This window comes from Ascaphus truei, unplaced genomic scaffold, assembly GCF_040206685.1.
Source record: "Ascaphus truei isolate aAscTru1 unplaced genomic scaffold, aAscTru1.hap1 HAP1_SCAFFOLD_2866, whole genome shotgun sequence".
Taxonomy (NCBI): Eukaryota; Metazoa; Chordata; class Amphibia; order Anura; family Ascaphidae; genus Ascaphus; species Ascaphus truei.
The window spans coordinates 4,626-20,719 of NW_027455823.1; the positions used below are offsets into that span (position 1 = coordinate 4,626).

The 16,094-nt window shown below is 51.5% G+C and overlaps 1 protein-coding gene across 1 annotated transcript; it reads right to left on the minus strand.

The window, feature by feature from the left end:
- Positions 1–4,363: 4,363 nt before the first annotated feature.
- LOC142483007 (putative G-protein coupled receptor 142) lies at positions 4,364–15,674 on the minus strand. Its single transcript, XM_075583111.1, has 2 exons — positions 15,284–15,674; positions 4,364–5,830 (listed from the first exon to the last, which is right to left on the minus strand). Exons 1-2 carry the CDS (start codon positions 15,420–15,422, stop codon positions 4,941–4,943), a joined length of 1,029 nt encoding a protein of 342 aa, XP_075439226.1. The 5' UTR covers positions 15,423–15,674; the 3' UTR covers positions 4,364–4,940.
- Between the last annotated feature and the right edge of the window lie 420 nt (positions 15,675–16,094).

The window sequence follows — 16,094 nt, forward strand, 5'->3', positions numbered from 1 at the left end:
CCTGCGCTGATAAATACAGTACTGCCCGCTCCTCTCCTGTGCTGATAAATACAGTACTGCCCGCTCCTCTCCTGTGCTGATAAATACAGTACTGCCCACTCCTCTCCTGCGCTGATAAATACAGTACTGCCCGCTCCTCTCCTGCGCTGATACATACAGTACTGCCTTCTCCTCTCCTGCGCTGATAAATACAGTACTGCCCGCTCCTCTCCTGTGCTGATAAATACAGTACTGCCCGCTCCTCTCCTGCGCTGTTACATACAGTACTGCCCACTCCTCTCCTGTGCTGATAAATACAGTACTGCCCACTCCTCTCCTGCGCTGATAAATACATGTAGCTAGGTTCCCCCTGCCTGCCAAGCCCCCCCCCTCACCTTCCTGGTGATCGCGGGAGCCGCCGAGCCCAATGGCGGTCCCGTCGGCCGATCGGAAGTTTGGGGGAGGTCAGAGTCCTGCTCGGGGGTTGTCGGGGACGCGTGCGGCCGGTTGTCAGGGCTGCGATCGCGTCGTTAGGGCTCCCGGCGCTCCCGAAGCAGGGCGGCGAGGGCGCCGCCAGCTTCTAAGTGTTTGCGCATGCGCAGTGCGGATCTTGGTGCGGTGGCCAGCCAGGGACATTGCGCATGCGCAGTGATAGCGTGCGAACCCTAGCCTACCAGGGACAGGCTCTTGGAAGGGACTACAAGTCCCATGAGCCTCAGCTGCGCCCCACGTGATGCCAGGGAGCCAATAGGGCTGACGTATTGCCCTGCAGGCAAGAAAAAGATACATTTCGCGGGTTTGCACCTACGCAGTCAGTCAGGACCAGGACAAGCTAGGGGGAGGAGGTGAGTGCAGGGGTGAGTGACCCACTGCATTAGGCCAGCAGCCCCCTAGGTCCCAGTTAGGTTCTGAGACACTGTGTAGCTTGTGGTGCTATAGGGACAGGCCCTAGATAGGGACACTGCCCCATTAGCTATTTGGATAGTCAGGGACACAGCGCTGAAGCCGTGCAGCCCCGCGAGGTGGGTTCTGGGCGCAGAACGCCACCAAAGACCCTGAGACTAAGGTGATATTATCCACGCTGGAATTCACCCAACGCGGTGCGGAGGACGACGTCGGATCGGGCGGAATCCCTGACGTAGTCTGCGGAACCCGGGGTGGGAGCCCCGGGCAGGTATCAATCTTCAAGTGCACCAACAATCCTACATTATACTCACACGGTACCGGTGGCTGCGCAGTCACACATATCATCTCACCTAAAGAGTGCGGGACATATTGTGTGGGGTTATTGGACACGGGGTGGGATCACCCGGTGTAGGTGGGAGCGTCCTGCGAGACGCAGTAGTTAGTGTCTCCTCCCGAGGGGGACACCTGTTATACATGAATACGTATTGCAACAGTAAAGTCATTGGTTATTTTACATACAGTGTGTTCAGTGAGATATATATATATATTTGTTCTGCGCGGAACCATTCCTCCTCTGGCGGGAGCCATCGCAGGTGGAGGCGTTGCACCACGAGATTGTGTTATATGTATGTACCGCAGGTTCCCCGTGGCGGAAGCTCAGCCCTCCTGTGAGCCAACAGGTAATGCACCACACCTATAGTAACACCGTATGTTTCTCCGCACCCACAGTATAATCTGCGATTGGGGGGGGGGAAAAACCCGTTACATACAGTACTGCCTGCTCCTCTCCTGCGCTGATACATACAGTACTGCCCGCTCCTCTCCTGCGCTGATACATACAGTACTGCCCGCTCCTCTCCTGCGCTGATACATACAGTACTACCCGCTCCCCTCCTGCGCTGATACATACAGTACTGCCGCTCCTCTCCTGCGCTGATACATACAGTACTGCCCGCTCCTCTCCTGCGCTGATACATACAGTACTACCCGCTCCCCTCCTGCTCTGATAAATACAGTACTGCCCGCTCCTCTCCTGTGCTGATAAATACAGTACTGCCCGCTCCTCTCTTCTGCCGATAAATACAGTACTGCCCGCTCCTCTCCTGCGCTGATAAATACAGTGCTGCCTGCTCCTCTCCTGCGCTGATAAATACAGTACTGCCCGCTCCTCTCCTGCGCTGATAAATACTGTACTGCCCGCTCCTCTCCTGTGCTGATAAATACAGTACTGCCCGCCCCTCTCCTGTGCTGATAAATACAGTACTGCCCGCTCCTCTCCTGTGCTGATAAATACAGTACTGCCCGCCCCTCTCCTGTGCTGATAAATACAGTACTGCCCGCTCATCTCCTGCGCTGATACATACAGTACTGCCCGCTCCTCTCCTGCGCTGATACATACAGTACTACCCGCTCCCCTCCTGCGCTGATAAATACAGTACTGCCCGCTCCTCTCTTCTGCCGATAAATACAGTACTGCCCGCTCCTCTCCTGCGCTGATAAATACAGTGCTGCCTGCTCCTCTCCTGCGCTGATAAATACAGTACTGCCCGCTCCTCTCCTGCGCTGATAAATACTGTACTGTCCGCTCCTCTCCTGTGCTGATAAATACAGTACTGCCCGCCCCTCTCCTGTGCTGATAAATACAGTACTGCCCGCTCCTCTCCTGTGCTGATAAATACAGTACTGCCCGCCCCTCTCCTGTGCTGATAAATACAGTACTGCCCGCTCATCTCCTGCGCTGATACATACAGTACTGCCCGCTCCTCTCCTGCGCTGATAAATACAGTACTGCCCGCTCCTCTCCTGTGCTGATATATACAGTACTGCCCGCTCCTCTCCTGTGCTGATACATACAGTACTGCCCGCTCCTCTCCTGTGCTGATAAATACAGTACTGCCCGCTCCTCTCCTGCGCTGATAAATACAGTACTGCCCGCTCCTCTCCTGCGCTGATATATACAGTACTGCCCGCTCCTCTCCTGTGCTGATAAATACAGTACTGCCCGCTCCTCTCCTGCGCTGATACATACAGTACTGCCCGCTCCTCTCCTGCGCTGATATATACAGTACTGCCCGCTCCTCTCCTGTGCTGATAAATACAGTACTGCCCGCTCCTCTCCTGCGCTGATAAATACAGTACTGCCCGCTCCTCTGCGCTGATAAATACAGTACTGCCCGCTCCTCTCCTGCGCTGATAAATACAGTACTGCCCGCTCCTCTCCTGCGCTGATAAATACAGTACTGCCCGCTCCTCTCCTGCGCTGATAAATACAGTACTGCCCGCTCCTCTCCTGCGCTGATAAATACAGTACTGCCCGCTCCTCTCCTGCGCTGATAAATACAGTACTGCCTGCTCCTCTCCTGCGCTGATATATACAGTACTGCCCGCTCCTCTCCTGCGCTGATAAATACATTACTGCCGCTCATCTCCTGCGCTGATAAATACAGTACTGCCCGCTCCTCTCCTGCGCTGATAAATACAGTACTGCCCGCTCCTCTCCTGCGCTGATACAGTACTGCCCGCTCCTCTCCTGCACTGATAAATACAGTACTGCCTGCTCCTCTCCTGTGCTGATACATACAGTACTGCCGCTCCTCTCCTGCGCTGATAAATACAGTCGCAACTTGCCCGCCACTCATGCGCATTCACGATGGGCGCTAGCTGTACACGCATGCGCGGCCAGCAAGCGATTAAAAAAAAAACAGGATTTTTTTTTTTTAAGTCTGGACTCGGGACAAATTCCAAGAAAACAGGACTGTCCCGGCTAAAACCCGGATGTTCGGTCCCCCTAACTATGATAGTTTGATACTATGATACTTCATCTACTGTATAATACTGTTACCGGTTTTGTCTTATATGTAACTGTCCGCCTCTGGACCCATTATGCCCAAAGGATTATCTAGGCACACTGCACATTGCAACTTAACTGCAGTAAACAAGCATATTTGCTGTTACACTGGGCATATGGCATACATCACAAGAAATTAAAATAAATCTGTGTTTACTGCAATTAAGTTGTTCCTGTTATTGGAAGTAAATTGGATTGACATAAATAAAGCACACGCACGCACGCTCGCTCTCTTCCACTGAAAGGAACAACTCATGGAGTAACAGTGATTAGGAGAGAGCTCTGGGACTGAGGCAAAGGAGAGACCGGGAAGGGATGTATATATGTATATTATATATTTATTGCGGATTAATTCCCTGCATGCGTGTTTGACTGAGCGGCAAAGGTCCTCCATTATCGCCGGTGACATGGTGACATGGTGACAGTGTGACATACATGCATAACAGGATACAAGGGCAGCGCCTCTCTGCTGCAAAACAGGAACACGTATAGCGAACCTGCCCAGCCACGCCATGGCAAAATGCTCTGGGAGCAAAGGAGTTAATCGAACCTCTTGAAGCAACAATCCCCCCTCCCCCTCCCTCTCCCCACCCGGATAAATAATTTTTATCGATCTTAAAATGACCCGGGTAGAAAAGGGAAAGTTTTTTTTTTTCTGGTCCCTTAAAATAAATTCCAAACATGGCCGCCAGGGTCCCCTATAGAAAGTCTTGACCTCCAAGGCTGAGCAGTGGACAAAACTGCCAGTTGGGGTCGCTGGAGGTCGGGGGTCCACGGATCATCTCTTGGGGTCCCCGGGTTCCAGTAAGTTAAAAAAAAAAGAATCCCCAGTCCCCTTTACTATATATATATATATATACATAATATTTCCATTCTTCTTCGCATTGCACAGTCATGTTGCTGCTGTGTCCGGCAATATCACCCTTTCTAAAATCTACAGTTGCATTCTGGGAATATCATTAAAACAACATCATTTTGCCGGGGGGGAAGTAAAAATGGCGACTGCCTTCCACAAACATTAAAACTGCAGAGGTTGCCATAGTAACATCTGATGCCATTGAAACAACAAACCATTGAAAAGTCAGTTTATGATTTAATTTATGGGGAGGTTTTTTTGGGAGTGGGGGGAGGGGGGAGGAGTTGGAGGAGGATTGCTGCTTTAACCCCTGTAGTGCCAGAGGAAACGTCACAAGAACAGCTGCTTCTCTCAGAGCGCCATCGCGAGGGGCCCCAGCGGGATCGCCAGGGGCTTCAGCGTGGAGTCGGAGAAACTCTCGTTCCGGGCGATTTTCCCTTCCCCCGCACGACAGCGCCTGGGCATCCCAAGCACCTCCCTCACCGTGTCCCGGAAATGCCGGCTCACGAAGCAGTAGAGGAAAAAGTTGACGGCCGTGTTGAGAAGAGCCAGCATGTTGCCCACGTCCATAGCCAGGTGGACCTTCCAGTCCGTGTTGACGGAGGACACATACATGTGGATGATGATGACGATGGTCCTGGGAGCCCAGAGCACGGCGAAGACAGTGGTGATGCCCATGAGGATGGCGGTGGTCTTGCCGAGGCGCAGCTGGTACCTCTTGGATTCCGTCTTCCTCCTCAGCCTGTGGATGATGACTGAGTTGGTGAGGAGGAAGATGGTGCAGGGGATGAAGTAAATCATGAAGCAGTGGACCCACTTGAGGATGCGGTCCAGTACCCCCGGGCTACCCGGGTCCCTCCACACATCGCTCCACCAGTAGAACGGGATCCCAGTCACGAAGGCAGAGAGAAAGACACTGGCAATGACCCTACGGGTACGCTCTGGGTAGGAGAGGGCGCGGTACTGCAGGGGATGGCACAGAGCCACGTAACGGTCCACGGTCAGGATGACGGTGATCCAGATGGAGGCGTGGTTGGAGGAGAACTCAAGGACGCTGACCATGTGGACGAAGGCAATGGGTACCTCCCGGTGGAGGATGGCGGTCTGCAAGATGAAGCCCACAAAGATGATGAAGATCTGGGTCAGGATGTCTGAGGTGGTGAGGGCCAGGAGGTAGAAGTAGGACGATTTCTTGGTTCTTGATGCCAGCCGTGAGAGGGCCACGGCGGTCAGAGCGTTCACTGGAGGGGGAAGAAGAGACGGTTCAGAGAAGTGTTACACATTAACCAATCAGATGAAGCTTTCACAAATAGAGAACTCGCATTGTCTACGTGGAATATGGCCCCATAAAGAATTACAACAGCTCTCTAGAATGTTCCATTCGCCTGCAATACAGACGGGAGTTTGTCTTTGAGTTTAATTTAACAATTTGACAAGTTATTCACTTACAGTAATTTGAGATATAAGGGATCTCTTTGAGACAGGCCACCGAACATTATAAAACAAGTATAGATATTGTAAGTCCTGCTCTGCTTTGCTGTACTATATGTTACAAGATCCTCCAGTACTGAATGCATTATTTGTATATGTGTTTAAAATATCTATATAACCTACCCAGCCTTGAAAATTGCAGAGCGGGTCCAACCAGCCTCACACTGGCAAGGATGGGGAGGGGGCGTAAAAGGCAGGGAGGGGGGGGGGGGTATATATATATATCATACACACACCCTGTGAGTGTGAGTCCCTGCAGAGGGTGACACAGTGAGGTGACAGTCGCACAGAATTAGAGGCTGCTATTATTCCGTGTGATAAATGCCACGTCTGCTCCTCTTTGCTATGGAGATGCTGCTATGGTTTTGGGTGGCACTTTTCCTAAAGTAAATACACACAGAGATAACCCCTGTGCACAGAGCAGGTGCCCATCAGAAGTTGGCACACAGCACCGCTCAGAGGAATGTGTGCCAGCGCTGAAAGCACACGGGGAAAGAGAAGCCATGCGTGTGACCGGGGAGCTCGGAGAGAAAGCCCTGGACTTGTAAGGAAGGGGCGGCATGATTTAAGGCCGAGAGGGGTTTACGGAAGGGGTTACTTGTTGCAAGTGGGAGGGATCCTAGGTTCCTCTTTCTTCTGGGATCTACTGGAGTGAAGTCCCACCCATTTTTTTTACGCTTGAGGGAGGGATGTCGGCGTTGGAAGGAAAGATCAGGATTCTGAGTTGTTTTTGTCGCAGCTTGGGGGTATGTGTTGGCGGGAGTAGTGTTACTCTGGGAGGGGGACTCGGAAGTGTTTTCATTGGGGAAGGCGGTACCATTCCAGGCTGGGCGGCCGGATGGCGGTGACCTTCCAGATGGAATTTGTGGAAGGCGGTACCATTCCAGGCTGGGCGGCCGGATGGCGGTGACCTTCCAGATGGAATTTGTGGAAGGCGGTACCATTCCAGGCTGGGCGGCCGGATGGCGGTGACCTTCCAGATGGAATTTGTGGAAGGCCGTACCATTCCAGAATAGGCGTGGTTGGTGGGGTGGTGACCTTTCCGATGGGGGCTCTGTGCATTCAGACTAAGGTGCTGAATGGCTAGATGAGCACAAGCTGAGGGCATCTCTCAAGCTCTGGTAAGTGTGAGTGGAGCAATCTGGCTGGGGCCCTAGTTGGAGCTCCTCTCCTAACTGCTGCTATAACCTATCCGTAACTCATCCTATATTGCTCACTGAGACAAGTATAAAGCAAGATGTGGACACTTTGTGTCAGATCATTCCAATGAGTGACCCTGTAACAGGGACTTAACCCTGTCTAAATGAGGCTTCAATAGAAAGTCTCTAATGGTCTGAGGAATCTAGCAGGGAGCTGGTTAATTGCAGCTAAAGACAATTAACCAGTCTCCACCTGGCTAATCAGACCTGTAGAAAAGCGTCCTGCTTGGAAACTGCTTAGAGAGAGACTCCTGAGCACAGTCACCACGGTGCTGCCAAAAGAGATGATGTCTTGAGCACAAGGCTGTGCTGATATCAAGACACCAGGGACCCGACACCTATTCCAGGGTGCAGTGTACCTAGGAACCCACCAGAGGCTGGCCCCTCAATGGACACCAACCAGTCTCAGAGAGTGCCACAAAGGGCCCATGCTTACAGGTACCTCTTGGAACGTTGGGGTCATAGGTTGGTAAGAGGCTTATCCTCCAAGCCCTGCAGATAGGGACTGGGGAAGTGAGTTAGCTCTTACACAGGGTATTCTGAACCCAGGGTCATGTCTAGGGTATGAATGGACCCAGATAGCTTCAACTCAGCCCTCTTTCCAAAGCACACCAAGTCCTGTAATATTTTCTTCACTTTATTAGGAAAGGAGCAGTATATACAGGTACTTGTGGATGTAATGGTGTTGTGAGAGTGCTTCTCTGTGGATGCCTTGTAGTAAAGGGCAGGTGAAAAGGATAAGGCCTTGCCGGAAGGAGTGTAACAGAGATGGGTGCTGTACTCACTGTGTCCTGGGTGGAAAAGGAAGTGAGGAGCAAAGGTCACACTAGAAGTGAGATGGGACAAACTAACTGTCAGCAAAGACAGGGGGGAGGGCAGAATAGCCCATTCTGAGAAGAATCTCAGAGGTTGCTATAGCAATCCACTGATTAAGGCTGTGTAAACAACATGTAACAATAATGTTGCCTTTTCACATGCTGCTGGGACAGGGAAAATGACAGGCAGCTAAATTTAGGGAGACATGAATCCTATGAGCTGCAAAGGGAGGCAGAGAAATATGAAATCCTGTTCCAGGACACAGGGATAGGCTGTGTTGTTTGTTTTGTGGTTTTCTACATTGTTTAAAATGACGGGCTGAAAAAAGCCACCTATGTGCATCTTTCTCACTCAGCAACAGGTATTAGTCTGGGGTCGAGAAATAGAGGGGTTACATATTATTATTACTACTAATACTATTATTTACAATTATAGGCTAAAGCAGTAAAATTCCGGGCATTACTGAAATCCCTGCTCTCTGATTGGTCAGAATTCCAGGCATTATTCATTCAGTAATGCCTGGAATTTTTGACAACTTGCCAACTCACATCAAAGCAGAGATGCAGGGGCTCGGCTGAGAAAAAAGTAATATTTCTCACCACATATATTGCCAGTGCTACTGTAAGGTAATTTGTATTTCTTTTTATTTAGTTGTAGTTAATATCACAGTCCCCCCACTTCTCTCCCACATCCCCCCTCCACCCACCTCTCCCCCCCCAATTCTCCACCTCACCCTTTTTCTCCCCTCACCTCTCTTTTCTCCCCTCACCTCTCCCCCCTCCTCCCTCACCCCTCTCTCTCCCCCTCACCTCTCTCTCTCCGACCTCACCTCTCTCCTTCCCCCCCTCACCTCTCTCCCTCCCTCCCCCTCACCTCTCTCTTCCCCCCTCACCTCTCTTACCCCCCTCACCTCCATCTTACCCCTCGCCTCTCTCCCCTCACCATCACTTCTCTCTTTCCCCCCTCCTCCACCTCTCTCTTCCCCCCCCCTCACCTCTCTCTTCCCCCCTTTCCTCCCTCTTCCCCCCCCCCTTGCCTCCCTCTTCCCCCCCCCTCGCCTCCCTCTCTCCCCCCCTCGCCTCCCTCTTCCCCCCTCGCCTCCCTCTTCCCCACCTCCCTCTCCCCCCCCATGCCTCCCTCTTCCCCCCCATGCCTCCCTCTTCCCCCCCCTCGCCTCCCTCTTCCCCCCCCTCGCCTCCCTCTTCCTCCCCCCTCACCTCCCTCTTCCTCCACCCCTCGCCTCCCTCTTCCCCCCCTCTCCTCCCTCTTCCCCCCCTCTCCTCCCTCTTAATCCTCACCTCTCCCCCCCCCCCCACCACCACTTCTCTCTTCCCCCCTCCTTCACTTCTCTCTTTCCCCCCCCCCTTCACCTCTCTTCCCCCCCTGCATCTCTCATTCCCCCCTAAACCTCTCTCTCTCCCGCCCCTCAGCCCTCTCATCTTCTACTTTACTGCTTTTTCCTACACAGGTATATACACTGATAAAAATCAATGACTACAAAAATGTATCTTTTTTTTATGAAAAATTAAAAATAAGCCTACATTTAGCCTATAATAGTAATAATCCCCTCAGAACAGGGCATTACTGGCCAATAATACACTGGCTTCGCCTCGGGCCTTCAACTCTTCTAGCCGGGGCATTATTGGCCAGTAATGCCCTGTTCTTCAGGGATTATTACTTAAATACGTTACATATTCTACCGCTCAGCTGGAGGCTGCAATAACACCCCCAAACTGCAATTACTGCTCTGAACGTAAAATGTGTTTAGGATATAAGTGAATGTCCGTGTGTGTTATACATAGAAACACTATAACTGCATTTAGTTTGGACAAACCCATTTGGGTGGCATTATAGTAATAATGCCAGGAAGACAGTGCAGTCTTTGATTGTATTTTCCAGGCCCTCTGGCATGTTCTGTGCGGATAGCTTTCCTCTGCTCTACAGGTAAATCAATTTGCTTCTGATTTCTCAGCTGCCCCTGAAGCTCTGTGACTTCACATCCTCCAATGAGCCCCTCTGATGGATGCACAGGTGAGAGACGCACACGCGCGGGGGAGAGAGACACGCGCGTAGGTGAGAGAGACGAGCATAGGTGAGAGAGACGTTCGTAGGCATGAGACACGCAGGTGCGCACAGGTGAGCGATGACGCGCATGTGAGAGATGCACATGCGCAGGTGAGAGAGACGTGAGCATGCACAGGTGAGACATGCGTGAGCGTGCACAGGTGAGAACCATGAGCGTACAGGTGAGAGACGCACAGATGCAGGTGAGAGACACACACTTGCAGATGGGAGACACACACGTGCAGATGAGACACACACATGTGCAGATGAGAGACACGTGCAGGTGAGAGACAAACGTGCAGGTTAGAGACACACCTGCAGATGAGAGACACATACAGTACGTGCAGGTGAGAGACACACACGTACAGGTGAGAGACACACACGTGCAGGTGAGAGACACACGTGCAGGTGAGAGACACACGTGCAGGTGAGAGACACACACGTGCAGGTGAGAGACACACGTGCAGGTGAGAGACACACACGTGCAGATGAGAGACACACACGTGCAGGTGAGAGACACACACGTGCAGGTGAGAGACACACACATGCAGATGAGAGACACACACGTGCAGGTGAGAGACACACACGCGCAGGTGAGAGACACACGCGCAGATGAGAGACACATACGTGCAGATGAGAGACACACACGTGCAGATGAGAGACACACACGTGCAGTTGAGACACACACGTGCAGATGAGAGACACACACGTGCAGTTGAGAGACACACACGTGCAGTTGAGAGACACACACGTGCAGGTGAGAGACACATACGTGCAGGTGAGAGACACACACGTGCAGGTGAGAGACACACGTGCAGGTGAGAGACACACGTGCAGATGAGAGACACACACGTGCAGATGAGAGACACACACGTGCAGGTGAGAGACACACACGTGCAGGTGAGAGACACACACGTGCAGGTGAGAGACACACACGTGCAGGTGAGAGACACACACGTGCAGATGAGAGACACACACGTGCAGATGAGAGACACACACGTGCAGGTGAGAGACACATACGTGCAGGTGAGAGACACACACGTGCAGGTGCCAGACACTTCCTGGGCTCAAATTCTTATTTACCTGTATAATTACAGGAAGAATGATCAGCATTGGATCTGTCGTAACCTGGCAAAATGAAACTGACCTGCCAACATTGACCATTCTTCCTGTAATTATACAGGTAAATAAGAATTTTAACCCACGTGAGTGTTAGGACGTGCTAACGGTCATGCCTTGTAAGTGGCAGAAGGCTTAAGACGCTTTGGCCAAAGGGTTAAACTAAATGACCTTTTTTCAAGAGATATATAAGTATTGCACTGTGTATGTTTGTCACATTGGAAGTAGCTTTGGGCATTTCTGTCTGTTTTTTGTTGTGCTCACATGAGAAGGAAGAAATCTCAGGGCACGGATGGATTTGCTAAACTCTAATTTATTGAAGCCAAAAACATACAACGTTTCCCCCCCCCCCCTCTTTTTTCCCGAGCATCTCTTTAAGTAATTAGGTGTAATGCGGGTGTCGCTTAATGAGCCTGCCGCCCCGTTGCCGCGGCGATGCGGCCGGATACAACGCAGGGTTTAATAGTAGGAGCGTTCGCTGCGTACACGGAGGTGGGCGAGAGGTAGCCGTGCTGCCTAATGCGGGGACATATATGTGTAGGTGCCGTGTGATCAGGTACACACCTCACCCCAGCTGTCTGGGTGTCAAGGAACAATAGGCAATCATTGTATAGGGCTGGCAGTGTTCACAGCGCTGTGTACGTTGGAATACTATTCAGTATCTACGTGTACCCCCCTCTTTTGGAACTACAGGGGTTAATATCTTAAGGCAGGGTTGGCCAACTCCAGTCCTCAAGGGCCACCAACAGGTCAGGTTTTCAGGCGATCCCAGCTTCAGTCGAAGATTGAGCCACCTGTGCTGAAGCAGGGGCTGATTGAGCCACCTGTGCTGAAGCAGGGATATCCTTAGAACCTGACTTGCTGGTGGCCCTTGAGGACTGGAGTTGACCCTTAAGGCAGGGGTGTGCAAACTGGGGGGTGCAGGATTTTTCTGGGGGGGCGCAGCTGTTGCAGAGGCCCGGCGCTCTTCCCCCAGGCATTTAAATTAAATGGCGGGGGGATCGCGTGAGGCCTCTGCAACTTCCTTTACCTTGTCTTCTGCAACACGGCGTCATTTGACGCCGGAGACAAGGTAAGAAGTGGGGGGGGGGCGCGAGCATGGGGGATAGGGGAGAGCAGGCAGGAGGGCGCAGACTGAAAAGTTTGCGCACCCCTGGCTTTAGGGGTTCACTGGGTTGGATCACTCGGGTTTGCCCCTCCCCTTTCTACCCTGTGATATAGAGGGTGTATATATAACCCCACCCTAAATTCTAGAAGCAGGTTCTTCAGAGTTCTGACATGGGGTCCTCACTGTGAGTCCTGTAAATAGCTTTGTGTGTATAGAAAACAAGTGACAGGCAGGCGCACTGAGGGACAATGAAACTTTAATAATTAAAAAATACAAGGAAGATAATAGGACAATGGACAACCAAAACCTATTAATAATGCTAAAATAACCAAAAAACGAGGGTAAAGAAGTGTTAGAATAACTGGCTATAGACCAGCACGGGCGGAGGAGTGAGACAGGTCAATAACAGTTCACGTAAGCACTACAGAAGGGATACGGACCGATCTGAGTACACATACCATGCTGGAAGGAGGGAAGTGAAGTGTAGAGACCCGCAACCTCCGACTGCAAAACTCCACAGGAACAGTCACACGTGACCTCTACGCGTTTCGCACGTAGTGCTATCACTCGGGGTTTGCACCTCCCCTTTCTACCCTGTGATATAGAGGGTGTATATATAACCCCACCCTAAGTTCTAGAAGCAGGTTCTTCAGAGTTCTGACATGGGGTCGTCACTGTGAGTCCTGTAAATAGCTTTGTGTGTATAGTCGGGATAAATCGTGCTAAGGAGTGTCTTGACAGGATTTCTCGGCACAATAACTCCAGGGTATGTGTGGATCGGTCCAACCCGGAAGGTTCCCTCCGCTCCTGACACCCATCTTTTATCCCTTCCATGCATCCACGCCCAGCCTGCACCTACCCAGCACCCTGCAAAAGGCCTGAGAGCCTGAGCACTGCCATTGCTTATAGTTAATCTGATGTGACCTACTTTGGAGATGGGTAAGGAGGGGTACATATACCAAGCAGCTTAATCCCACCTCTGCCGGGAGATTGTTCCATGCACTCACTACCATTTCAATGAATTAGAACTTCCTTCAGCCTCACAGCCTGACTTGTAGTCCTAGCGGGTCCCTGAAACACGCCTCCACCCTGCACCTTGCTGGTACCCACCCAATATTTTAATGGCTCTTATTTCCCCTCGCTCTCCTTTCTCAGTAATAATACCCCCTCTCCCCTCCTTTCTCAGTAATAATAGCCCCTCTCCCTCCTTTCTCAGTAATAATACCCCCTCTTCCTCCTTTCTCTGTAATAATACCCCCTCCTTTCTCTTTAATACCCCCTCTCCCTCCTTTATCAGTAATAATACCCCCCTCTCCCTCCTTTCTCTGTAATACCTCCTCTCCCTCCTTTCTCTGTAATCCCCCCTCTCCCTCCTTTCTCTGTAATCCCCCCTCTCCCTCCTTTCTCAGTAATCCCCTCTCCCTCCTTTCTCTGTAATCCCCCCTCTCCCTCCTTTCTCTGTAATACCCCCTCTCCTTCCTTTCTCTGTAACCCCCCTCTCCTTCCTTTCTCTGTAATAATACCCTCTCCCACCTTTCTCTGTAATACCTCCTCTCCCTCCTTTCTCTGTAATCCCCCTCTCCTTCCTTTCTCTGTAATCCCCCCTCTCCCTCCTTTCTCTGTAATCCCCCTCTCCTTCCTTTCTCTGTAATACCTCCTCTCCCTCCTTTCTCTGTAATCCCCCTCTCCTTCCTTTCTCTGTAATCCCCCCTCTCCCTCCTTTCTCTGTAATCCCCCTCTCCTTCCTTTCTCTGTAATACCTCCTCTCCCTCCTTTCTCTGTAATCCCCCCTCTCCCTCCTTTCTCTGTAATCCCCCTCTCCTTCCTTTCTCTGTAATAATACCCTCTCCCTCCTTTCTCAGTAATAATCCCACCCTCTCCCTCTTTTCTCTGTAATACCCTCTCCCTCCTTTCTCTGTAATCCCCTCTCTACCCTCCTTTCTCTGTAATACCCCCTCTCCCTCCTTTCTCTGTAATAATCCTCCCTCTCCCACCTTTCTCAGTAATACTACCCCCTCCCCCTCCTTTCTCTGTAATACCCCATCTCCCTACTTTCTCTATAATACCCTCTCCCCTCCTTTCTCTGTAATCCCCCTCTCCCTCCTTTCTCTATAATACCCTCTCCCCTCCTTTCTCTATAATACCCTCTCCCCTCCTTTCTCTGTAATCCCCCCTCTCCCTCCTTTCTCTGTAATAATCCCCCCTCTCCCTCATTTCTCTGTAATCCCCCCTCCCTCCTTTCTCTGTAATCCCCCTCTCCCTCCTTTCTCTGTAATAACCCCTCTCCCCTCCTTTCTCTGTAATCCCCCTCTCCTTTCTCTGTAATACCCCCTCTCCCTCCTTTCTCTGTAATCCCCCTCTCTCCTTTTTCTGTAACCCCCCCCTCTCCCCTCCTATCTCTGTAAACCCCCTCTCCTTTCTCTGTAATACCCCCTCTCCCTCCTTTCTCTGTAATACCCCCTCTCCCTCCTTTCTCTGTAATACCCCCTCACCCACCTTTCTCTGTAATACCCCCTATCCCTCCTTTCTCTGTAATACCCCCTCTCCCTCCTTTCTCTGTAATAACCCCTCTCCCTCCTTTCTCTGTAATACCCCCTCACCCACCTTTCTCTGTAATACCCCCTATCCCTCCTTTCTCTGTAATACCCCCTCTCCCTCCTTTCTCTGTAATAACCCCTCTCCCTCCTTTCTCTGTAATCACCCCTCTCCCTCCTTTCTCTGCAATACCCCCTCGCCCATCTCCCTTCTTTCTCTGCAATCCCCCCTTCTCCCTCCTTTCGACTGAGCCAGTGATTGAGCCCCCTGTGCTGAAGCAGGGATATCCATAAAAACCTGACCCGCTGGGGGCCCTTGAGTCCCGGAGCTGTCCACTCCGCTCCTAGAGTAACCAGACTTACCTGGCAACCCGAGACAGAGCAGGACGCTGTAATATATCACCGGAATAACCCCCAGCATGCAGGGGGAACGCCCAACCCCTCCTCCCTCGTCCCCGATCTCCAGGTGCGGCATCTCGCTGTTATTCCGGAAAAGGATCATCCTTCGACGGCATCAACACCGCGCTGGAAGGGAGAGAGGTTACCGCTTTGGTGCCGGCAATGTGCAAATACGGCATTCCACGTTTCAGCCACTATCAGCCTTTTCTCTCCCCTCTTCGTGGCGGGGGAGGTGCGGGTGATCGTAATGGTCCGGGGAGCAAAGGGTTACCACTGCATGACTACAGAGGGGCTAATTAATGGCAGCGTGAATATGGCAGGTGCGGTGGGTTTGGGGGGGAGGGGGCATTTTACCATATTCGTGAATTTGTCGGGGTTCGGAAAAAGTCGCTGCTAAGGTTTATAAAAGAAAGAGAGAATTATTCGGCTATCCAACATTTCACAACATTAAAAAAAAAAGGGGGGGGGGGGAAATTGGAGAATATTCAGCAGTTTGTAAATAAAACGGGGAACTAAAGGATTGGAAAATATTCTAACAATCTACAAATATTTGAATTGTTAGAGAATTTTACAATGTTTCCAGCAATTCGAGCAAGCGGCGCGAAACGAGTGTCGGCACATTTGGACGACTCCATCCTCGCCCGTTGTGTGAAAGCTGAATAATTGCATCGGTTCCGGGGAGGTTGTGGGTTTGCAGAGAGGGCGGGAGCTGATATATTACACCCGTGCGTCACTCCGGTGTTACTACCCCCTGCAGATACCCCACGCATGCGCT